This window comes from Aspergillus pseudoviridinutans (genome assembly GCF_018340605.1).
Source record: "Aspergillus pseudoviridinutans IFM 55266 DNA, scaffold_4, whole genome shotgun sequence".
Taxonomy (NCBI): Eukaryota; Fungi; Ascomycota; class Eurotiomycetes; order Eurotiales; family Aspergillaceae; genus Aspergillus; species Aspergillus pseudoviridinutans.
Window position 1 is genome coordinate 1,188,660 of NW_025091284.1, and position 24,298 is coordinate 1,212,957.

Sequence of the window (24,298 nt, forward strand, 5' to 3'; positions counted from 1 at the left end):
AAAAGTCACTCTTCTCCACGATTCATGATGTATTGAATGAAAAGTGTGGCCAAAGGTTGAGAAAACTCGAGCTTCGCTTGGTGGTCCGCGTGTTGTCCTAAGCGAAATTGAATGAAAGGCAAGGGATCTCCGAAAAAGGGGCACTCCATTTGCAGCTGCTGATTGCTTTCTTGGTAACGCTGAAGGAACGCGACCAGGTCCCTGAGTTGAAGGTTCAACGACACAGATTGGAGATGCTTCTGCGCTGGAACATGCGCGGAACCGTGCTGAGACATATTGAGGGATGTCAGATTAGGAGTATCTGTGACTAGAATATGCATTAGCTTCTGCCTTGCATTTACTTTCATGATTACACACCTTGCTTGTCAGACTGCTGGACTGCTGACTGTGACTGATGTGGTGGGGAATTCGCTTGGACCGGCACTAAACCACTATTAGGATAGATTCCGGAGAGCCCAGCGTTACGAACCTCTTGGGTAGGTATCGTAAAGGTCTCGCAGGGTCGGATTGACGAGTTCTTCCTTGATTCTGTCGATTTCGTAAGGTAAATCTAATCGAAGTCGCTCCTTCATGTTGCTCACAGCGTATAAGCCCAGAGCGGCAGCGGACAAAGCAACCATGGACCGACCAGATAGCTCATTAACTTTTTTGAGGAACTTGAAGTACTTTTTCCGGTTCTTCTCTCCTTTCGAGCCTGGCTCTGGGCCACCATGCTCCAGCAATGAGAAAGCCTCAGCAGCTCGCTTTTCTTCATCCTCCCTGAGACCTCCGCGACGGTCGATGACGACAGAGGAGTCGCGAAGCTTCGCGAGTGCACCTTGCATCGTCAACGGCTTGTGACGTGATTCGAGTGCCATGCTTGTTGTGGAGAAGGCTGTTGTAATTATTGAGGATTGGTGATGAAACTGTGCTGGAAACAGAAGAAAACCCGTTAGGATTATGCCGGAAAACTGTTGGGAAGCTGCCGGGAAGGGGTGGCTTTTTAAGGTGCAGAAAGGCTAATCTATACCATATATGGTTAGGTCAGCATATCGCTCCAACTTATATCCAATCGAGTTCAATTGTCTACAATAGACTTCGTTTGAGGCTGCTGATCCTCGTACAATCCAACATGTTCAAAGCCTCTATCGCGCATCTCGCGGCCCAGCGTCGTACAGTAGAGCACCGTCGATATCGTCACCGTCACCACGCTCTCTGCGACACAACGACGCGTGATGGGGAGAGGGGAAGCCCTGTCTTGCTCAGAAAGGCGTGACATATCCCGCACCGGAATTCACCCAAAAAGACATATCATGGAGCAATTTTCCCTCAGGCCTCCATCTTTGACATCATTGAACCAGACCTACTGTCCGCGTGCCCCATACCGTGCCCCATACATCTTCGAACTCTCTCCCAATTGATTCCTCACCATGGCAATTTTTCGAAAGGCAATCACTGCACCTCCGTCTCCATGTCTGCAGGTCATGACGCCTCCTCGCAGGCCACCTCGAGAGTCGTCCTTGCGGAGCACTGATAAGGATGATCTCAAGCGACTTTTTGTCGATGCCATCCGACAGGTGTTGTCGGAGATGCCCGTTGTGCCTACCTCGTCGCCTGAAAAATCCCGGCTCACCACTGCCAGCCTGCTTACGGATCTTCTGGAGCTCTTTCAGTCCACTCCGACTTCCGCTGCTACTACCGGAAACTCGCCATCAGCGTCTGTTGGCGTCGAGAAGGACAACCATCTTCAACTGGCTTGCGACAGTCGGGCCGTGACACCCCCTAACAGCCCCTGCATCGCCCCTTCGGAGCCTGTTGCAGTTTTCCAGCTGAAAGAGCTCACTGATTCCCTCGTTCATGTTCCCGACGACCCGAGAGCATATCCAGTCTCTGCAGAGAAGTCGCGACCCTTTGCATGCGGCTGCAAGGTCTCTGGAAATCCAAAATCGTCAGTGCCTCTCAACGACGATGATGTTGAAATTCTGCAAGATCTTGGACCAGCGAATGGTGATCAAGCGACGCCGAACACGGCTAATATCGCTGCTACAGGTGGACAACGGCTGGTGGAAGGCTCTCGGATTTCGAATGTGGAAGAGGGGAAGACTCGTAGAGTGTACGGTGTTGCATTCTATTTCCTTGACATCGCTAATCTCTGTTTTAGCTGCGACATAAAGGAAGGCGAACACAAGTGCGCCTCAGGACCTTTTGGCACCTCAACACCTCAATTCACTGCAGATGAGCTTGAGAAGCTGTCGGCAAACGCTGCCCACACGAGAGGCCCGTCTGACTCTTCCGACACGGCAGATGCTCTTGGCTTTTGTGAGGCTAGTGAGATCGAATCCGAAGATGTTAGAAGTGAACGTCAGGGTATTCCCCTTCCCGAGAACTCCCACCTTCCCTCGGAGCCTGTAACAATGAGCCAGCTGAAAGACCTTTTCCAAGCTGTGCTAGAATGCAAACCTCAAACAGATGGGGCGGGGAATGGTCCCGCTGGACCTGAGAAGAAGGCAGAAAACAATCAGGACAGAGAGGACAAAAGAATTGTGGCCTCCAGGATGGAGTACAAGACCGTCAATGAAGCGTATGTCCAACCCTGTCCGTATTCTACATCTGCTAATTAGATGCGCAGCTGGGACTCCAAGACGTACGAGTACAAGGTCGTCGATTCCCCTCCCCCGCAGGATGTGAGTGAATTAGACGAATTCGTATTCGTCGTCCGCAAGCGTATCCGTAAGTACGGCCGATTGTTGCAGCTCTTTTGACTGTCTGACATGTGTCCAGAGAAACAAACGCACGACGTCATCATCTACGTGGACATTAAGTCACCAAGCCTGCGAGACATCCTGAGATGCATCCTGAAAGACATTAGAACGGCGGGACTAGAAGCCGACAAACCTGCGGTATGGCTACTCATGCTTTATGTAGGCTTTGATGCTAATGGCCGCATAGGTGGAGCGGAACTTATTGTTCCATTTCCTTCCAGAGTTGAAAAATTTCGGCATCAGCTCCGACGACGATACCACGGAAAAGGATGGCTTGCAACATCTGAGTCTGTTAATCAAGCACCTAGAGGAAGCATACGAGTCAACAACTGCCCAAATGAACTCGCTTTTGACTCACAGGAAGATAACATACGACTTGTTATGGGCGTTCTTCAAACCGGGCACGCTGCTGTACATGACCTGCCCTTCCACAGGCCTGCCCCGTTGCGCTCGGTACAGCTGCGGCAAAGAGACGAAGACGGTCCGGAAGGGTGACTGTTTTGCGATCCAGTGTCAGTATTTCGATTACGACGGAGAAGTATTCGGCGAGTCTACCGAGACTTTGCAGATTGAAATGTTCTCCGCGGCCCGCAGGATCGAAAACCTCCCAGCATATCCATTGGAATTCCACCCTGAACCGGAAATCTGGTCGCGCCTGGTATCGGCTGGTCGAAAGTTCGTGTCGCTCATTGGCTGTTACCATCGGCAGTATGACGGGAATATGTTTGTCCCACATAAGGATCAACTGGTGAAAGTCCATGTCAGTAGCAAGATCATGATCGACGCTCAGCAGTTCCGGAAGTGGAATCCCAACTATGCAAGACTGGCGATGCAAAAGCTCCATACCGATATGTTTGGCCAAATATTGGATCACGAGATGATTGATCGCGTTCGCAGTAACGGTCTGGACCTCAGCGAGCTAAAAGAGGAAGAGCTAGCTATCTGCAGTCCAACGGTTCTCGGTTTCTCCTTGAACGAGAAAATTTGGGGTAAGTCGGTGCTTGACAACCTGTTAACTTAGTTGACTAATGTCACTAGGAGAATTTGCCGTAGAAAAGATAGCTGAGATCCAATTCTCAGATACGCCCTTTGACATGTTAGCTATCCCAGAGGACAAGAAACGGGTCATCAAATCTCTGACTGAAAGTCGGGTCTGCGCAACGACCGAGGGAAAATTTGATGACATCATTGAAGGAAAGGGGCAAGGGGTCATCATACTCCTGCAGTATGTATCCGAAGCCTCCCATAATGGCTAACTTGCTAACTGTTATGGGAAGCGGCCCCCCAGGCGTGGGGAAGACTTTGACAGCAGAAGCCATCGCAGAACGGCTTCAACGACCGCTCTACTCGGTAATTATAAGTCTGACGTCCCCTCAACCACATGGGAACTGACAAATGCAGATTTCTGCTGGAGATCTCAGCGCTCGAGCTGAGGAGCTTGAAGTCCAGCTAACGCGTACCTTCCGTGTTGCCAGCGACTGGAAGGCTGTGCTCCTCCTGGATGAAGCGGATGTTTATCTGCAGCGACGGGATGGCCTGCAATTAGAACGCAATCGCCTTGTTGCCACTTTCTTGCGCACGCTTGAGTATTATCCCGGCATCTTCTTCCTTACCACCAATATGCTGCAGGACTTCGATGCAGCCATCCTTGACCGAATCCAGTTAAAGTTGCAGTATCATGATCTAGACTCATCGGCTCGACAAGCCATCTTCAGACACTTTTGTGCTGAGACAGGTGCGGAAATTTTGGAAGATGAGATACGCAATTTCGCGGAGATCAGTCTGAATGGTCGGCAGGTGAGAGATTCGCTCCGTCGTTCAAGATATAGACGTATACTGACATAATATCTAAAGATCAAGAATGTTATCAAGCTTGCACACAATGTCGCCATGTCCGATGGGGTTCCACTGTGTGCGGATCACATTCGATCTGCTCTCAGAGCAAACGGGTATACTATACCCACTCCTGGCTCCATGATGGAGAACAGTCTCTATGACTAGGCACACCTTGAGGGAACGTAAAAAGGATTTTGGCCACCATTTCATTTTGCCTCCTACTTTCCTTCATTGAATATGACTTTCTGTTCGATATTCCGCCCCTTTAAGGGCAGCGTCAAATTTGGAGGCGTAGTTGTGAGAGACTAATTTATTCGAATACTATTTCCACGGGTGTCAGCTCCTACCAGCCCAGGCGCAGAGCAGCCATGTCGATCGACCATGACGTTATTCTTTCCCACAATCGCTGTATCTTATACAATATAGCCGTTCGTTTAAATGATCGGGCCGATTTCCTGATAATGACGAGACTAAAGGTTAACGCTCTACGTACCCAATGGATGCTTTGCTCCACCCTGGAACATAACTTTCTCTGATCAGTAAAATACTATATGCGCTCAACTCATTCAAGGTTGATGACTTTTATCTAATCTGCCGTCGTGCTTCCAGCTCATGAAAAGACGTCAATATCTCCTCGACCGACTGATACTAAGAAATGTAATTAGCAGCTACTTCTGATTCCAGACGAAACTGGTTAAACCAACCTTCGCCACAATATCCGCGTCTTCGGCTGTGAATACAATCAATTGATTGACTGCTTGATGGCTTCCCAAAGTCATGTCCATCCATTGATCTACCGCATTAACGTTCCATTGTTCTTCCGGGGACCAGAGGGAAGGATCGCCGTCGATGATGTTTTTGACCTTGTACTTGACAGCGGGTGGTGTACGCCAATATCCGCGACGTGACAGCAGACTGGACACCGCCGCATGACTAATATATCTGGAAGCGAAATAAAGGGCAATAACCTTTTCCTCATTGGACCATCGCTCAAGTCTTCTCGTATTGGTGTATTGGTGTAGTGACCTGCCCAGAGCAAACGAGCCCATTATTTTCTTCATAACTTTTGCGTATTCGGACGTCCACCCTGCGCAGTGAGTATCGAGGGCTCCGCTCAATATTCTGCGGCTGTTCATTTACACGTTGGCGGCCATGAGAATGTAATAAATAGAAGACTGGTCAAATATCTAAACTGCCAATCCCAGCTCGAAATATTTGTCTCCATTGGACGCGGGAAGCCGCAGCCTTTTCTTCTGCACGTCGTCGGTTTTGAAACATAGAACTGCATGCTTGCCCCGGACATCTGCCGTGGTATGCACGAGCGCAAAGAACAAATGATATGCCATATTGCTGAATATGCTCAGATGCTTTTAGGCTATCCCTAAGAGGTTTACGCATGCCAGCCAGTCGCTCTTATTGGTTAACGGTAAGGATCAGACAATATACATTCCAATCATCGTCGATACATTTTGCAATAGAATGTTATATAGCGGCAAAACCAGATAGCCGAAATAAAACAAGATAAAGATAAAGTGATGCTTTCAAACAAGCGTTCGTGTCCATGTCCTATTTCTATGCTGGTTGGGAATTTTCCCCTTTCCTTTCCTTGAGTCTTTTTCAGGAGCTTTATCACGGCAGTGCAGGAATAGCAGGCTGGGTCACCATATTTCAAGGGCTCCCTGGTGACCTTGATATGGCCTCTTTGTAAAGCTTCGAACAAAGCGTCATGGAAGCCCGACGGGCGATGCCCCGAAAAATTTTCCAGCATTATTGGGACTACATCTGTATGTCCTCCCTTGGGGGCTCAAGGCAGCTTGCGCCTTATGAGTGGTCTCCAGAGTCAAATGATCTGAACAACCTCTGCATGGCCCCGTCTTGCCGCGATGACCAAAGCATGTTCGGGACATAACCCAGTCAGTTTTGGGCTTGGTCCGTTTAGTGTCGCCTCAGGATATCGAGCCACAATTCTCTCTAATAGCTCGGAAGCTCCGGTCTCTGCCGCTCATGAGATGAGCAACCGAGGGTTACGTTCAAGGTTACGTTCGAGGTTACGTTCAAGGTGAGGTAGTAGAGGTGTTGTATAGAGAGTAAAGAGTATCGTGGTCCGCGTCGAGCCAACCCAGGATCTCTAGGCGTAATTCTTCGGGCAATTTTGAGATGCCTCCCATTGAACCATAGACTGCACAATGATATAGAACGTTGAAGAGTAAAATACTGTATCCGAGGGGGGAGGGAAGAATTGGATGGGATGATTTTAAGTTAGGAAACTGAACTCTTAAAGGCCGGGAACACCGGCCCTTATAAGCCAGGACGCCGCACGATGCTCAGAAGAGGATAAGTCCATCATAAGATGACTTACACTTACTATTCTATTGGCAGAGCACTGTGCCGGATACATTAAGGACAACTACCCCCAATAGACTGGCGCCCTCCAGTGGGTCATGCCTAGATTGACTCAGCCTTTGTGTCCCTGTATCAAGAGCAAAAGGCATGAGCTCATAATTCGCATTCGACTCGGATTCTTTGACCAGGAGGCTAGTGTCACGCAATATCTATCGCATGGTAATGGGAATTCTGACCTGGACCACGTGATCTGATACATGTAACCTTTAAGCAACTTCTGAGCCACCTTCACATCCTTGTGAGAGACAGCTCGCTAGTCTACACCTGTTAGCACACGTCATTCACGTCGGTTTGTTTCCAGCGAGGCATAGTTACTGGGCACGATAACGCCTTGCGAAGCTAGCCTTGGCAGAGCAGGCCATGTTCCTTTGGGTCTCGTCGTGAGAAATAACTCGTCATGGCTTGCCGTGCTTGATACCACTGAACGTATAATAGATGTTAGCCCTGCTGCTTACTGAGGGGGTACAACACGTAAGGAACTATAAAGAGACCGTCCTCCCGTCGGCCCACTTATACTTACTTGCCGGGACCCGTAATTTCTGTACTATTTATGATGAAAATCGTCATCGTTGGCGCCGGCATATCTGGCCTTGCTACTTATTTGTTTCTTAAAAGACACCTTCCTTTCCCAGATTCCCATGAGATACATATCTATGAGAAGCGTCATATCCTAGGACAGCAAGGAGCGGGCGTGGGGGTCTCCGCCAATGGCTTACAAGTGCTCAAGGCCCTGGGGCTGTTGGATAAAGTGCTCCATGATGGTTCCGTGTGCAATTTCTTTTCGATCCATGGCGCCAACGGATGGTCACTTGCAAATCTGCGAACAGGACGTCATGCTCATGAATTTTGCGTCTCAATTAGCAGACACGGTTTGTGGAAAGCTCTCATGACTGAAGCAGGGGACGTCGTCTCCTATTGTGAGGTCAGGGATATCAAACGTGATGCAAGTACCGGAAGGGTCCTTGTGCAGTTGGAGCATTCCATCGTGGAAACCGATCTTGTCATCGGAGCGGATGGCATACACAGTATTGTGAGGAAGCACCTTCTCGGACCAGATAAATTCTCACTCAGACATAGGTAAGGACTTCGCCCAGGGAAAAGCGCGCCGTGGCAAAGTTTACTGACTTTGGCAAGTGGTTATGCATGGGTCGGTGGCTGCACGGACATAGGAGCGTACCCAGAATTCCAGGAAAGGAAGGATGCCTTGCACTTCGCGGTTGGAAAAGATGGGATCTTTTCCTATTGTGCAGGTGGCCCACACTTGCTGACATGGCTGTCCATCTTTCCAAAGCGGGACCCCAGTTCTAGCATTTCTAAGAACTTACTTGATCACCACGAGCACTGGAAGGATCCTGTTATTCAGAACATTATTTCTAAAGCAGAACCAGGACGTGTTTATGACATCATGACTGTTCCCAAGTTGCCTACTTGGGGTGAAAGGGGGATCGTCCTTGTTGGGGATTCAGCACATGCAATGTCGCCTACCACTGGGCAAGGAGTTTCGCAGAATTTAGAAGATGCACAAACCCTCGCCTTACTACTCAGTGCGACGACTACAAACTGCCATGCTGAAGAACAGCACGGTACTCCGATACGGGATGCCATTGAACGCAGTCTGTTACTTTATTATCATATCCGCCACGAACGGGTTGAGAGAATCGCAGCCACAGGTGAAGCCTTTGACAAGCGCATGCTCAACGCAAAACCACTGGCAGTGTATGCGAGATATTGTTTGCTCTGGGCGCTTAATAAGTTTCCAGGAATAAGTAAGAATCATTCCTGTTACAAGCCGCTTATACTGACAGAGATCCACAGTCACTAGACGGTTAAAGAGCTTGAATGATCAGCTCTATGGCTGGGACGCAGAAGGATCAGTCCGATCCGCAATACACTCAAATCAAGTACTTGTGGGAAATGATCGAGCTACCTAAGTCTATCTCCTCTTTGGGAAATCAGGCAGGCGTATATGTCAGCTCCAGCTTAAGGGTTGTAAAAGCTACACTTTTGCCTACGCTCCCGGATTAGGCTTAGCGCCAAACACACCATCGTCTTTTGTTGTGATTCAGAGGAAGGTTGATCGTTATTGTTCTCAACTGAAAACATGAGGGTCTATATACATGTTGTATATCAGTTTGATTTCAAATCAAACTGATTCAATACGGAATAATTCCGTTTGTGAAGCTCTATTGCCTACGTGATCGAGCCTCGATTCACAACATCTTTTGCTTGGGGTAGCTTCGAATTTAGATAGTTCGAACATCACGCCGTTATTATATTCCGTCCTCACTCATAGACGTCACTCCCTTGTTTAAGACCTGCAAGCCTATCTTCAGGATTATGGAATTTGTTTACATCATTATAAACTCTTTCCAGCTGGTCCAAGATGATATGAAAGTTCTCAACAACTAGCCTCTTCAGCATGGTGAGGCTGCCGAATTCCCATGACCTGAACGTTGCTATCTAGGTTTGGATAGACATAGGTAGTATTGCGCTATAGCAAACCAGACAGCCTTCCGGCAATCCATATTAACCTTGACCTTGATCGATCCAGGTACATATCGAACTTGAGGGCTGCCAAGCAAACTCTCTCGAAGTCAGGAAGCAAACGTCTCAGGCCACAGTTGGAGAGAGAAGGGTGGTTTGATTCGATGAAACCACATGCTGAGCGCCGGCTAGCTACTGTCTATACTCATTATGCATGATCGCTACATTCTGCAAATCTTCTAACCCACCTCTCCGGTTTTGTTTTCTGACTCCGGCTCCGATTTGACATCGTTATGGATCCTCAAGCTACTTATTTCCATGCTAGAGAACGACGTTCTTGACAGCGGGGCTGGAGAGCAAGTGGTGTCTCTTCAAGTCTGTTCAAGAATGACCGTAACTCTTTCCAGAAGCACGAATGCTCCTGGCCAATGATAATGGGCTTGCAGGAGGAAAGCTGATCTGGGGTTCCTCAACGCTGCTCAACGGACAACAGTCATCTGATCTGGAGAAAGCACAGACACTCGTCAATTGGAGAAACCTCGTTTCTGGCCAAGGTTTTTCGAAGCTGCTCTGGTACTCTGTCCGGTATCCCAGGATACCGAAAATCTGGTGTTACACCTATATATCAGCTGTCTCTTTCCTGACTCTTCTCCCATCATCCTCCCCACGTTTGTTTTCAAGGAAACCACTCTCTGATCTGCCTGCTGGTCCATCGTCGAAGTATTATAGTTGTGTCATTCGGGCCGCTGACATGTCTGATCCACCAGCAAGTACTCTAAAGGAGCTGTTAACCACGCTTCGAAATTTCGTCGACATAGTTTCCTCTCATCCAATGATCGAGCTTCAGTTTATCCCAGAGGCATGTTAGAAATCCACCAACCCACAGGTCATTTACTAATAAGTCTCATCAGTTCAACATCTTAATCCATCGCCTATGTGAGAAAGCTCCAAAAGCCGCTCAAGCAATTGCGGCTGGCATACAAAACTTCAACCCTCAAGGGCAGACCACGGTGGAGAAGAGCACTTCTCATCCAACGGAACACAAGCGGAAGCCAAATGACGACCCCTCATACCGGCCCCCTAGGTCTGCCAAGCGCACGGCTTTGAGCACTGATGTATTGAATAATGAATCTAGTTCTGCCCAGGTTGATGAACCCAGCCCACAAGCTGTTAGCGGCTCCGCAAGAGAGGGAAATATCTTGTCCGTTGAAAATACCACGGATGCAAGTGGGGATATGAATGGTAGCAATACGATAACTGGTCCGATATCAGCAGCGAGCAAACCGGATACAGCTGAGCCCCAGGTGTTGAGCGAGTCGAAGTCCGATGTGAACATGTCAAGATCAGCTGAGCAGGATTTAACAATGGGGGCAGATGACGGACATCTCCCATCACAGACAGGAGAGATTTATACAGGCGAAATAACAGCATCGCCCGAGAGTATCTTGTCAGAGCCCGCGCCAATACCAGATCAATCGTTAGCAAAGCCAGTCCCCATTACTCCCGTCGAAGCGGTTGAGATAATCTATAAGTTTAGCAGGTACCAGGATGGACTTCCAAGGCAAGTTCATGCAAGGGTACTTCAGTCTCTTCAAGGAGATAATCCCGAAGCAGTAGCAGCACGTTCAGACCGATGGTCTGACGGCGCAATGTGGATTAATATGCTCGAGAATGGGTCATCGAATAGCAAAAAGACTACTATCTTCAACATGTTGGAGTACATGGGAGCTTGTGAATGGTACGACAGTCAGATTGAACTTGTTCTTAAAGAAGGAACACTCCTTACCGCCAAGAACAAGTCAGTAGACCGTCGGGGCGCGGCCATTCATACGCTGAACAGAATGCAGCGTTCACAAATGGATTCCGCGCGACAATGGAAGTGGATTAGTGGTATTGGAAGGGTGGCATTAGAAGGACAAGAAGATTCACCAAATGAAAGTGGTGATGTCAGCCTCGCACAGCAAGCAAGAGAAGCACAAAGGAGTCGCATTCTAATGCAACTCACACGCGGCCGGAAATTGCGTACAAAGCTTGTTCGGGAACTTGGATTTGGGATCCTGTTCTGCCCTAAGATTTGGTGAGTCATATCATGTTCTAATGCATCCTCCCGCTAATAATCGATCGTAGGACATATACAAAAATGAGTGAAGGGCAACTTGATATCCTGATTAGGGACTGCAAAAAAAATACTAATCTGATGAAACTCCTTCGCACCTTGAGCCCACAATTAGAACTGCTGGTCAATCATGGGTCTCCAGATCTTCGCGGTTTCTATGAGGACTTACAAAACGCGGGCCTTGGATTAAATGACGGCGACAAGCTTAGCGAGTTGAAGGTTTTATTTGCCTTGGAAAGCGTAAGTAACAAGTGCTCCGTATTCAGACTAATCACTGACCTGATCACACAGGAGGCGTTATCAGTTGACGAGCTGAATGCTGCAGTTGATCGTCTAATTGAACGCGTTAGTACAAAGCTCTTTGCCAAAACTACACTAGGCAACAAAGATACAGTTAGAGTCAATGAGAGTTTGGAGTTACCTTGTGACTTCTTCCAGCGACTCCGCGGGAACGAATGGCTCGACAATTGGGCTATTATTGCAGGGATGCAAATATCAGACAGACCGGCGTTTGTCAGACATATTGCAAGTGTTCCATTGGACGAGGTGATCGGACGAAGTGTAGCAAAGCAGATTCAAGACCCTCTCTCAGGCTTGGCCAAGAAGATTGAGAAGTACCGCAGTGAGACCGAAGAAACCTTCGGTGCTTTCACCCGTTTGGTATACTTCTGTCCAATAAACCACAGAAATGATCACTTTACGCTCCTTGAAATCAATGACCGCGAAAAAGTAATACGCCACTACGATTCCAACGCGGCCCCGGAAGTTATAAAAGGTGACAAGAGGACGCGAATATCGGATCTGGTTAAGAAAGAATTTGGTGAATTGGAGTTCTCATACAGCGAAGCTGTAAGTATCTGATTATGTCAAACCAACCTACAAAAGCCTAACCAGCATAGCCAACTCCGCAGCAGAGAGACAGCTGGAGTTGTGGTGTGCGGGTTGTCTGGAATTTTAGAAGGCTGTCCAATGGATTTCCAATTGGAACATGGACCACAGAATTATGCCCCAAACGCATGAAACTGGAAATTGTGGAGGGCTTAATTGCATGTGTTGAGAGCAATACCATGAGAAAAGGAAGATCATGAATGCAAGCAAACAATTAAGCTTATATTGTCAACCTCAATAAGGACTCCCTTAGACAGCCTAAAGTTCGCTTGCAAATGAAATGGAAGCGGAGGATGTTTAAAGGAGTTCGAGTGTAGGAATCTTCGGCTGTATACATTACTTCGAAGTGAGGAACTGGGTCAGTCGACCGCTATTGGATTCACCACTAATGATAATCTCCAGGTCGATGTAGCTGCGTGCCTAGCTTTTGGAGCGGGTAACATGACACGTCATACTTGCTCTGTGCTGTGTGCTTTTGGAGCTCATATCCTCTGGGGATACTCCACTAGAGAAAATAAAATATACTATACGAGCTTTTTTGGGTATGTTGAAATAGACTCTTGTAGTCTTGCTTAATTTAGCCCTGGTACGCCACTAATTATAGGCTAGCCACATCTAGTATAAGTGAAGTGGGGATGATTGGTCTAACTTTAAGCACACCCAACTATGGGATTGTATATATTTTGTTTTACATGTAACCAAGCTACTTAGCAAAGTTTCGATATGACTGAGAATTTGTATTCAAGTCTGGAATCAAAAGAAAGTCTGATGCTTTGCAACGAGCGACTATCTAACCCATACCTATATCCCAAAGATCCAAAATGTTTCTGTATCATTATGATCAATTCAATGACCATGGTTCCGTAGGTTTCCAGCGGTTTCCCTGTATAGTAATATGATATAGTAGCCCGAATGTCTCACACAATGTAGTTAAGAAGGGTGAGTGTTGCCATCCCCTTGCAAGTAATCACTGTKAATCCATGCCTGCCAGTCAATATGCCCCTCTTGTTGGCTGGTGGATGGATTATATTCTTGGTTCATGGTGGGTGCACGAGGCAGGACACCTCTGTTCAGTGTAGGAAATGAATGCGCCTCAGTATCAGTTGGAAGTCTCAATCGGTAAGCATAGCCTGGGGTCCCGCCAGAAGAGGCCACTTTTAGTACCAGGTATTACTCGGGCACACTTCGTTATCAATGTAGGGTTAAACTTACATGCCTGAGGATCATGATATTGTTGGTTGCCGAAAGTATGGTAAATGCGAGTATTGGAAGGTAGAAGATCTTGTACGCAGTTTATAATTCTAGCGATAGAAGAGGGATCCATGGTGCTTAGAGTCGTCAAAGCACCCGCCAGAGATACCACTAGCTATGAGCTATCAGTTGGATAAAATCGAACTCTGAGGATGTGACGAACTGATGAAACCTGCGTATCTTCATGACATTGATAGGAATCGATTTCTTGGCATCTGCAGGCAATATCTAGGGTGCCGGCATATGTGACCTGGTTGTAGGTTTGCTCAAAGTGGTACGAGTCCTCCATATCTGATATTGGCATGTCACGAGGAATTGCTGCTGGAGAATTCATAACCCTGGAGTGTGGGGAACAAGGCTCTTCAGCTACATATAAGATACGCAAGGTGATGTAAAACGATGGAAGATTTCGTTAGCTGGTCGATGTTTATTTGAGATTCTAATTCTATATCCCATATGACACTGCGTGTCTTTACTTCCGTTGTGCCAAGGCGGCCGGAATCCATTCGGAAGGGCACCCATTAAATTCGCACATACAGCGCAATTGCTGCCTTTGATGCTCATAAGCCCACTCTGTGTTGGAAGGACAAGCCCTAATTCCCGTCAAATCGAGAAGCCTGCTCATTTCATGCAAAGAGACCAGCGCCCCCAAAACATCGAATTGGCAATCAGATCCCATGGAGATTGCTGAGGACTGTTCGTTTCCAGTGTATCTAAGCAGCATTTCCTCCAGATCATCGATAACTTCCAACTTGGGATGCTGTCTAAGCAAACTCCAGATTAGGCTGAGCCAATGGACCACGGCATCCCACGGCTCGTGGCGCTGTTTATCCTGGGAGATAGGATATTCATAATCGTGAACAGGTGGAAGACGGCTCCAGCCTCTCATGTACTGCTTCCTTTCACAAAATCTTTCAAGTTGCTCCTTTAGGAAGTCCCGATCTCCTTTCTGGTTCCAGCCGTAAATGAAAGCGGCGTAGTCAATAACACCAAGGTCGACTGGCAGATCAAATTCCTTATTAAGATCTCTGATTCGTGAATTGATCGACTCGATATGTCGGATGGCTGACCGTGCCTGTTCAGCTTGTGTTTCATCGGGGTTGTTTCTATCCGCTTCGTATAGGTCCACAAGGTGTTGGGTTGCTCGCTGGTGCTTATATCGATGGTACATGTGTAGCTGGTGAGGCCAGGAAGCATCTGTATGTTTCTTTTGGCTCGTAGCCATGGCTTATCACTGTTCTGGGAGCTCGTTTTCGTAGTAAAGGTTAGATGTCTCACGGGGCAAACCACATCAGCAATGTCGATGGCTTTTAGCGCTTTTATGTTCACAGACTATCAGCGAGTATGTGGCAAAGGCTGATAGTGGCACACTTCGGCAGCTGCGGATTTCAGCAGAAGAAAAAAAATAGAACCTCAAGTTTAGTGCTGGTTCATCAGTTGATTCTCATGATTGTTGGTTGACCTATTTGGCGATCCTCGTTCTATATAACCAACTACTGTAACGCCCATGTTGGAAGAGGTTTCAACTTCAACTTTCCTTAATAATCTTCATACCGCAACATGGTGCCCGTCCGCCGCAAAGTTGTTATTGTAGGAGAAAGTGGCTGTGGAAAGACATCCCTACTTAGGTAAGCCAGACTTTTGTCTCATAATATAGTTCGAATAGCTAAAGGAGCCAGTGTCTTCCTCATGAAAGAATTTCCAGCGGTCCGTACTTTACGTTACGTGAGCTATCAACAAACTTGGCTAAGAGTAAAGCAGGCGCACCAGCCTACGATCTATGATAGTTACTCAACGACAATAGAAGCAGACGGAAAATTTATTGAGCTAATACTTGCTGATACAGCCGGTAAAAGTGAATATAGCGCTTTTCGGCCATTGATATATGAAGGTGCTCATGCTGTCCTCCTGTGCCTTGCTATTGACGATCGAAAAGCAATCGAACGCATCCCACATCAGGTAGGCCATTCCCACCGCCCATTCTTATAGTTCATTACGTGTATCCACATAACGAGAAATGCTAGATGAAGGTGCGAAGGCAGAATTGACCATCTCTAGTGGATCAAGGAGATTAGACGTTGTTGCTCAAAGACACCAATCATCCTCATCGGATGTAAGACAGACCTTCGGCAGAAACGCTTCGACGATCACCAGTTAGTTTCGCAGAAAGAGGTCAGTGTGAAAGCCTTCGGTACGATATTACGAAGTCCTGCTGAAATTGAAGATAAAGGCAGTCAGACTGCAGCACCAGATCAAAGCTCGCTTGTATATGGAGTGCTCCGCATTGGAGCATCGTAGTGTGAGACGGGTTTTTGAGTCAGCAATATACTTCGCGGATAGAAACCAAAACAAAGGGAGTCTATGTTGCATCATGTAAACTTCGGTTGAAATACTACGTCAAATCAAGCGCCTTATATATTTTAATGTGCAAGTCGTGATATCCCGTAACTAACCGAGGCAGATATTGATCAGCTCTGCGACCAGAGTGACGGGGCATTGGGTGTTTGCTGCAAGAGGACTAATGCCTTACGCACTCTGATCCACATGTTCGCGTGTAGGTCAAGGTTTCCTATCCATCAGACCTCATGTGCCGATCGGTATAGAAAACTCCGCCTTACAGTTTGAGGAAGTAATGGTGCTCTCGGTTCGTAACCAAGCATGGAAATAAAATTCACTCCCTATGCCATATATCGAACAATATGAGTTTTAATGGTAATGCGGTACTCGAGGGTGCGGAATACATCAGTTAGGCAGCATTGAGTCTTCGGAGTATAGAAGGTGCCTACAGTAAATATCCACAGCACGCCCGTTCCTTCCACCCGTTATTGGAGATTATTTCGCCAAAAGAAGGGATGTCAGCTTAGCTATCTGCAATTGAAGGCTTTTGATTTCCTCGTCCTGGCTTGTGGCGGTGGCGCTGCTGGCTTTCGGCACCACGATTGGCGTGGTGGTTGTTTGTGACGGGACCGTCTGTTCCGAAAGTGCCTCATTGAGAATTGCTAGTTCACGTTCGGAACGTTTCTTTGTCTCTCGTTCTTTCACTTTCTGTCTTTCCTTCCCCTGTTTTCTCTCCAGGCTTTGTCGCCGTAGTTGAGCTAGTATTTCATCCAGCACGTCAGTGTCATGATCTTGGGACCTCCTGTAAGTTGAGGATTCCAGAAGTGGCACACTCCTTTTGTTTTTGGATGAGCGATCTCGGGGTAACCTTGCCATGACATGATTTGGTGGATTCAGCCCGTGCTTCTCATAAAGATCAACAATATCATAATCACCGTCGATGCCACAACGAAGCTTGCGATACTCTGTGCGAGTCATAAGAGGTCGCTCAATATGCTCCAGCTGGCCTGTGGCAGATCTGTCAGCCAGTAACGGCTGAACCCAGGTCTCGTGTCTGGTTCCTGTGGTGTGTACGAAAACGCGCTCAAGCTCCTGCCATCGATCTTCATCGGACGTTTTGTATTTCCTGACCTCATTCTTGCCCCTAAAGGCAAGGTACTCTCTTTTCGCCTCCTGACCGAGTAGGCTACCAGACCGCAGTACGCCGATGGGGACATTTTGATCTGGCAGAACAGCGAATAGATATGCGTACCTGTCCTCTCCACCCTTGTTATATCCGTTCTTCCATGATCTATAGCCGCAGATTTGCTCCCCATCCCGTGTTTTCGGCGCGCTGAGTTCCCTATCACGCGTCTTGGGTCTTGTGTCAAGTAGAATGTCGCGTATGTTTATTGCCCAAGAACGTGGGTAATCATGGTTGTTCAAGTAGTCCAGAAATTCGTCGTTGATCGTCTCTGCCTTGCGATAGGCAGCAACATCATTGGGTTCGTCTCTGAGGCGCGAAACAAAGCTATTTATTGTCCTGTAGTAATCCCGTAATATGTCTATTGGAACAGGGTCTTTACCATCAAGGGCCATTTCTGATGCGTTATGGTTCTGATACTCAATCGCTGCCCTGTTGATGTGTTGTAATTTTGAAATTGCCTCTGCATTGTCGGGGTCGACCTTTAAGCGCTCGACATAGGGTCCCGCGTTCGTCGTGCTCGCAATACCGGGCTTCGCTATATCCACCTTTGCGAGACGCCAGCTTGTGGGCCAACCGAAAAAACGGCCATTGGTGTCAAGTAGCGATTCTTGGTTCCTATAGATCTGTTCTGCATTGACATCTCCTGGATCATCCTCGAGTTTTTTTAGCATCTCCCTGCTGGTCCGAGCAATTGCCTGCAAAAGTGAAGGTTCAAGGTTGACTTTTTCCTCGTCATTCACAGGGGGGTCGAGCTCGTCATAGTACTGCAGGATGCGTTGATGTGCCTGACGTATGTTCTGTAGTGCACCCTCGTCCTCAGGACACTGCAATAGTTGCAAAACATCGGCAGTGACATCTTCATAGATCCGTTTAACTGGCTCCGGAGCTTCGCGCTCGATCCTAGTTGCGGCATGCTTTCCCTTGCTGCTCCTTTTCTCGTCATCAGCTTCGCCGGCCGAGCTATTTCCGTCGCCTCCTTCCTCATCCGTATCACTGTCGGAAAATGCATTGGCATGCCAGCTCTCCCCCACTGGAACTAGCTTGGGATCGGGCATCTCTGTTTCTGGATCCTTCAGCTTCTCGAGAGCATTTCTGAGCCCTAATGTCCCTTTTAAGCGTCCTATCACTGCAATTAGGAAAGTGGTTCAAATGGGTCTTACAGTTGAAAGCCTCTTTGGCTTGCTTTGGTCTTTTCTTATTCTGATCTGGGTGAACGAGAAGGGCCTTTTTACGGTAGGCCTTTATTTTTTGCCTTTCGGTGGAATCTTCCGTGACACCTAGAATTCGCAAATATTCATCTGCTTGGCCATTCAGGATATCTTCAATCGCTTTCTGTCGCATTTCGGCAGTTTTTTCGTTTTCGTTTTCTTCTTCCCCTTGATTGCCTTTTCCCCCTTCCTCCTGGCTTGCTTCGTCTAGCGGCGGGTATGAAACGGAGGTTCTATCAAGAAAGAGTGGTTTAGATTGCACCACGACTTCTGAGTTGCTTGGACCAGCCATAAGAGCAAGCTCTTCTTCGACAGTCGGGGCCTTGTAGCTCATGTTGCTTGCTATACAATATTGCCTCGACTCTGGCTTTGGATATGCATGAGGGAAGGTCAATATTTATAGGTCGATGTACAATGGACATCAGCAAAACCCCTGTATGCGATGGCTGGACAGAAATTGATGGCTATTTCTCCTAATTTTTAAGTTCTTTGGCGTGTTAAATGCGTGATTATAGTCGGTTACAGTAAGGCGCATTGTGCGCATCCCGGCATTGAAGTTACAGCAACTTTGCAGACATCTTACACATGCAACACGAAAGCTGCTGGGGTAAAGCATCCGGATCGTCTGGAGGGCAGCCTGCAGTTGACAGTGGCCTGCAGTATGTACAGTATCATTAATTATACTATGGTACTATGATCTGTAATTCCCCTGGCTATATCTCAAGCTCTATCCTTCTCCTGCTCATAATCCCCAGGAACCCACGCCTGGGGATACCCGAATAGCACACAGTCTCTTCGAAGATCTTCCCTATGCTTTTCATAGCGTTCTGGCTCTCCTGCTTGAAGGCACTCAACCATCATACGATAGGCTTCAAGCAGGCACTCTGATTGAAGAAGGCCAATCACTGACCCAGCATTTCCGTGCGCCTGATGCAGCCGGCGAAGGCCTTTGTTAAAGTCGCATTCAAAACCAAGGAGGATAAGCTCCTGGTCTTCTATAATGTCCTCCTTTACTGTTGCCTTTCGCATCTCCCAGACAAAGCGCAGCAGCATTCCTGGTGTTTTCAAGTCGCAATTCTCCCAGTACCTTTGTTTGTATGGGCGATACTCGCTACTGGCTTCTGGCGGCTGGCATGCCCAAGTCACTGGATAATGACGCAGCCTGCAGAACTCTTCGAGATATGGGTGTGAGCCCGGTTCTTCCCATGCGTGCAGGAAAATGTCGACATCGATTGTTCCCACCTCCTTATCGAGCCCACTCTCTGCATTGAGCTGGCGGATGTCTTCATTAAGCGAGTGAAGGTCGTTCAAGACCTCCCTGATCCGCCTATCGCGCCCAGCTTCCTTAAACTCAAACAGTTGAACGATAAGAGACCCTGCGATTTGGTGTCGGTCCGCATGGTACTGAAATGGAGGCAATGATCTCGCCGGGGAAGGGCAAAACCATTCCGATGTTTCGCTATTCGAATCTGAGCTGGGCAGTTCTATAGTGGTCGGATCTGAAAACTCCATACTGAATTGCCTCTTTTGGTGCAGGCAAAGATTGGAAGGGATACCGCAGGCTTTTCTATCCCTCAAGCTTCGGAGGGTAATGACCAAAGTTGTCAGAGGAAAGGCGACAACCATCCTTATATAGACAAACCAGGGTGGTTCAAGCAACTTCTATCTAGGAATGACGAAGTAGGGCTATGAATCCTAGTTAGAATACTGTCTGATCTAGTGATAAAAGAAGCAACACAGGTTATTCCGCGTTCACACATCTACAATCCGCCCGTCGCCTGAGGTCCTCCTGTGAGGCTCCTGGGGCTGAAATTCAAGGCATAGCAGTTCCAGTTGTTCATTTTTGAAATCCCCACCCAAGACCTCCAGCATGTGAAGCCGAAGCTGGTTAACAAAATATTCACTGGCAGAGACTTCTTTTATTAGAAACGAAGTTTATTTTAGAGAATCCGGCCGTACCTGTGAAAAGCATTCTTCCGCGGCGATTCTTAAGTTCCTCTCGTATGACACCTTTTACGTCTATGGGACCGGCAAATGCCTTCACACGTCGGCCATATCGCAGTGCATCTTTCTGATCCAAGATGAAAAGCTGAATGTCCAGCATCTGCTCTCAACTCAGTCACAATGGACAGACGTTAACACGAGGGGCGTACCAGTGTTCGATTATAGTTGTCGTGATCCTCTCGAAGGAGATGCGTGATCCAACTTTGCACAATAACCAAGTCCTCTGTTCAACATCAGCGAGGCACGCGGTCAAAACAATCCAAACAAGAACTTCTCGTACTATCATAAGTCTCCCACACCAGGGTGATCCGCCGCGTTGGGAGGTCGCCTCTGAGGGAACCATAAAATGCTGTCCTTAAGTATGACATCTGAGCGGCGATACCTATACCCTGTGCGAACAACACCACATGGCCATACCGATGCAATTTCTGATGCCCGCCGTATGGGCCATCGATGGCAGCTTTGAGACCCACTGAAGAATCGCAGCTGGAGAGCTCTTTTGTGAGTCCGCTTTCGGGTCTAACAAGAAGCCAGATTGCGAAACCTTCGAAATCCTCAGCACTGGTACCTGCATCTGTTTCTCCAGAGCCCTCGTCCGAGCCGAAATGCCTAATGTCTTGGAGTGCCTGAGTATCCAATGCTCTTCGGTTCTGCCTTGGTCCTGTTGGACTAGTTCCACGGATAGGCGGGGCACTAACTGGGCTCGGGAGTTGTGCTGGCGATCTCGGGTCCTGCCACCAAGCGATGGAGAACGGGTGAGCCTCTGGTATCCTCCAAAAATTTTCAGTTTTGAGATATAGATAGACAGTTTGACCCGGCCTGACCTCAAATCGTCGAGGTAACAGAACTCTGATTCTGATCGCATCTGGGCCACCTTCTGCTTTCCACCGATATATTCTAGCTGTAGGGAGCGGCTTTCCAAAAACAAAGTTATGCCACAACATTCGGGCAATCTGCAGTAACGTCGTCCCGACAAACAACAGTGTCGTCAGCGAGAGGACCCAAATTGGGGAAGTGGGTTGCCAGAAAGACGACATAGAAGAGACGTGGAGAATATGAAGCCATAAAAGTACAAAGCTGGAGAGCGCAAGACCGTAATGTAGCTTGATAAAAGCCTCGTACGCGTGGCGTCGCATCGGTTTGACTGATACCAGGATCATGAGTCCCAGACAAGCCGCAACCTTACACTCTCAGTCAGCATTGCACATCAGGTCCAGCGAGCACTCGTTTTCATTACTTGCCAAGATGCCCTGATGATCCTTCGCTTCACGCCAGCTGATTCCCTTCGTTTGGCTCAAAATAATAATATGTATCCCGCTCTGCAAGGCGGTCATCCAGCTAACAGTTTGGTGGATGCGAACCAGTAATTCAAGGCGAAGACTGAGAAGGTCTGCCACCAGGTGCATTCGAGACCCCAAGAGTAGAGGTAAGAACTGTAAAAGGGCCAGGGAAGCCGCACGTGAGCCAGCATCGGCTAGATCTTTGACGGCAATTCCATTACACGCCATCGTTCCCCCCCAGTATATCAGTTGTATGGCCAATTCACTCCACCCTACGCGGTGGACAAATCTTCCCCCATGAACAACTGCCGACAGAGTCCAGCGATGAAAACAATAGATACAAGACCGTGGGGGCCAACGGCAGTAGATCCACCTCAAAAAGGTGTGCAGGCATAGTACAGCCAACGTGCCGCAGAGACAGGTGCCATATATCGTTAACAGGTCCATAGTCAGATGAGAGAACTTGCAAGTTTCAGCGTTTGTTTCATCTGCCCATCGCTGTTATATATTGTTGCTGCTTGCCACGGAACTATCCCCCATCGACCTCATCCGCCCCAGTGAAACACCTTCGACGCTACCGCCACCTTCCGACAGTCGATCCCCTACACACGCCACGAGCAGGCTCAAGGACTAAAATGGCTGCAGATCCATCTAGCCAAATAAAGCGACGTCAAAAGAACGAGAAATCCAGGTTTAAGCGGCACTCTGACCGTTTATTGGAGCACAGCGACGAGTTCGGAAAGCTGTTTGATGCCAAAATCTATCTCCTTATTCAAAATCAGAAGGGGGACCTGACAATATACAATAATCGACTCGAGAACGAGTGGCCACCTTCTCAGTCTGAACTTCTGAGACTCTCCGAGCACAGTATCTCACAGAATTTAAACAGAGGCGACCGCAAGGACTTCTCTGGCCAGACCCACAAGAAAGACCGGACCAAGTTTGAAAAGAAGAAAGATCAGCTTCTACAGTACGGAAATAGCATTGCTCAGCAGTTTGCTGCGAATGTTTACCTTGCAATTCAATGTCGGACAGGATACACAATTGTCCACAACAGCAGTTCTTCAAAGAACTGGCCACCATCCAGACGGCAAATTGTTTGTGATTCCCCCCAATCATTCCCACAGTCTGACTGACAATGCGTAGAAGTTGCTCTTTCCTTCTGCAAAAAGGAAATACCCGGAAGATTTTGACGGAAGCCCGGACCTTTTACAGGCATCCTCCCGAAAAAATTTTGAGGACACATCTCTTAAATAGTGGGAGGGCTGGTATTAACTGCTCTGAACTATGTCTAACAGGACAATAAAATAGCCTATGTTAGAACATACAAATGCCCCGGTGGCGCTATTATTTGCTGCACTGAAGCTATGCTATGAGCCGTAGTGTCTCTTCCAGGAGCTGATTCCTTAGCACTCTCTTCGCAAATGTCCACGTCTCTCCTTTCTTCTTCGACTTTCGAACCCCAGGCTTCCTTAACCGCTCAACGCGGTGCTCAGATCGCCGAGTGAATTTCTCCACGGCTCGCGCCATAAATTTCTGGGAGTAGGCACGGAGAAACAATCGGGCATAATTCAACAATATGAGCCGCAAACTGCCATCCTTTTTCGTGGCATTATGCAATGCCAAAGGGAAACTGTCCGTCTTCCCCAAATCACTGTCCCCCATTACTTTAATGGTGATACCGCGAAGTGGGCCTGTAAGCGGAAATGTCGTAGTTGTGGAAAGACAGATTGAACTGCCACTCAGCTCGGCTGATCCAATCTCACATTTCGAAGTTTCCGATCCTTCAGAACGCTTTGATAACGATATCTGAATCATAACTGGTTTTTGAGTGACATTTTGCACGCTCAATAAGACTGGTTCTACTTTGGAGTAGTTGGTGAAGCGCGTGACGGAATTGTTCATCTTAGATGTCCTGACCTCTAGCACCGTGGAATAGGAGATAGATCGAAGGAAAAGGATGGATGGGAATGGGGATTTATACGGGTGACAGGAAATTGTATGCWGAGCTTGATGCGCGTTCAAATCACACTTCGCTTCTCAGCAGTGCTTGAGCACCGATAGTGGGTACTGTCTTGTCAGTAAACTATGTGCTAACTTATCAGGAAAAGGGACGAGTCCTAGCTATCTTGATTGAGAAGATCTATTCCACAGACGATTAGAAATTAAGAAAAGATTCTACCTTTTCGTTCGTGTCGTATCAGCAGTGCACTCCCTGGGAACGTCAGCGTAGCGAAGGCTACACAAAGATTCTCCTAGGCTGGTGCGTATAGGCTACGCTGTGGACAACTATGCTATGCACAGGTGGCCACGTATAGCCTACGTTAGAGATAATGAACAGAATTTAGAATTATTGTGGGTAAATTTATACTGCAATTACGAGAGCCTAACCATGCTTAGGCTATGGAAGGCCTGCACGTGAGAGCAAACAATTGTATACGTTGTACAGCGTAGGCTCGCGGCTAGGAGGCTCCATATATGAGCCTACGCCAGACGCAAGCCTACGCTACGAGAGGACCACAGTATAGCCTACGCCAGACATGAGCCTACGCTATGAGTGGGCC

General features: G+C 47.9%; 8 protein-coding genes across 8 annotated transcripts; 3 read left to right on the top strand and 5 right to left on the bottom strand.

Annotated features, from left to right (window-relative positions):
• Positions 1–5: 5 nt before the first annotated feature.
• On the bottom strand, positions 6–857 carry Asppvi_005857 (uncharacterized protein; the record flags this gene model as incomplete). Its single annotated transcript, XM_043301769.1, has 3 exons — positions 6–307; positions 358–423; positions 470–857. The coding sequence occupies 3 exons, from the start codon at positions 855–857 to the stop codon at positions 6–8; spliced, it is 756 nt and encodes a 251-aa protein (XP_043157704.1).
• Positions 858–1,409: 552 nt separating this feature from the next.
• Asppvi_005858 (uncharacterized protein) lies at positions 1,410–4,742 on the top strand (the record flags this gene model as incomplete). Its single annotated transcript, XM_043301770.1, has 8 exons — positions 1,410–2,560; positions 2,609–2,709; positions 2,761–2,879; positions 2,929–3,730; positions 3,780–3,966; positions 4,019–4,091; positions 4,143–4,538; positions 4,596–4,742. The coding sequence occupies 8 exons, from the start codon at positions 1,410–1,412 to the stop codon at positions 4,740–4,742; spliced, it is 2,976 nt and encodes a 991-aa protein (XP_043157705.1).
• A 417-nt stretch (positions 4,743–5,159) lies between these two features.
• On the bottom strand, positions 5,160–5,626 carry Asppvi_005859 (uncharacterized protein; the record flags this gene model as incomplete). Its single annotated transcript, XM_043301771.1, has 2 exons — positions 5,160–5,225; positions 5,282–5,626. The coding sequence occupies 2 exons, from the start codon at positions 5,624–5,626 to the stop codon at positions 5,160–5,162; spliced, it is 411 nt and encodes a 136-aa protein (XP_043157706.1).
• A 2,240-nt stretch (positions 5,627–7,866) lies between these two features.
• Positions 7,867–12,441, top strand: Asppvi_005860 (FAD-dependent oxidoreductase; the record flags this gene model as incomplete). Its single annotated transcript, XM_043301772.1, has 5 exons — positions 7,867–8,057; positions 8,115–8,694; positions 10,376–11,541; positions 11,592–11,820; positions 11,872–12,441. The coding sequence occupies 5 exons, from the start codon at positions 7,867–7,869 to the stop codon at positions 12,439–12,441; spliced, it is 2,736 nt and encodes a 911-aa protein (XP_043157707.1).
• A 1,750-nt stretch (positions 12,442–14,191) lies between these two features.
• Positions 14,192–14,944, bottom strand: Asppvi_005861 (uncharacterized protein; the record flags this gene model as incomplete). Its single annotated transcript, XM_043301773.1, has 1 exon — positions 14,192–14,944. The coding sequence occupies one exon, from the start codon at positions 14,942–14,944 to the stop codon at positions 14,192–14,194; it is 753 nt and encodes a 250-aa protein (XP_043157708.1).
• A 1,607-nt stretch (positions 14,945–16,551) lies between these two features.
• Asppvi_005862 (dnaJ (Hsp40), subfamily C, member 17) lies at positions 16,552–18,784 on the bottom strand (the record flags this gene model as incomplete). The annotated part of the gene is made up of 2 exons (XM_043301774.1): positions 16,552–18,341; positions 18,403–18,784. The coding sequence occupies 2 exons, from the start codon at positions 18,782–18,784 to the stop codon at positions 16,552–16,554; spliced, it is 2,172 nt and encodes a 723-aa protein (XP_043157709.1).
• A 386-nt stretch (positions 18,785–19,170) lies between these two features.
• On the bottom strand, positions 19,171–19,962 carry Asppvi_005863 (uncharacterized protein; the record flags this gene model as incomplete). Its single annotated transcript, XM_043301775.1, has 1 exon — positions 19,171–19,962. One exon carries the CDS (start codon positions 19,960–19,962, stop codon positions 19,171–19,173), a length of 792 nt encoding a protein of 263 aa, XP_043157710.1.
• Positions 19,963–22,369: 2,407 nt separating this feature from the next.
• Asppvi_005864 (uncharacterized protein) lies at positions 22,370–22,991 on the top strand (the record flags this gene model as incomplete). Its single annotated transcript, XM_043301776.1, has 2 exons — positions 22,370–22,831; positions 22,881–22,991. The coding sequence occupies 2 exons, from the start codon at positions 22,370–22,372 to the stop codon at positions 22,989–22,991; spliced, it is 573 nt and encodes a 190-aa protein (XP_043157711.1).
• Positions 22,992–24,298: the final 1,307 nt, after the last annotated feature.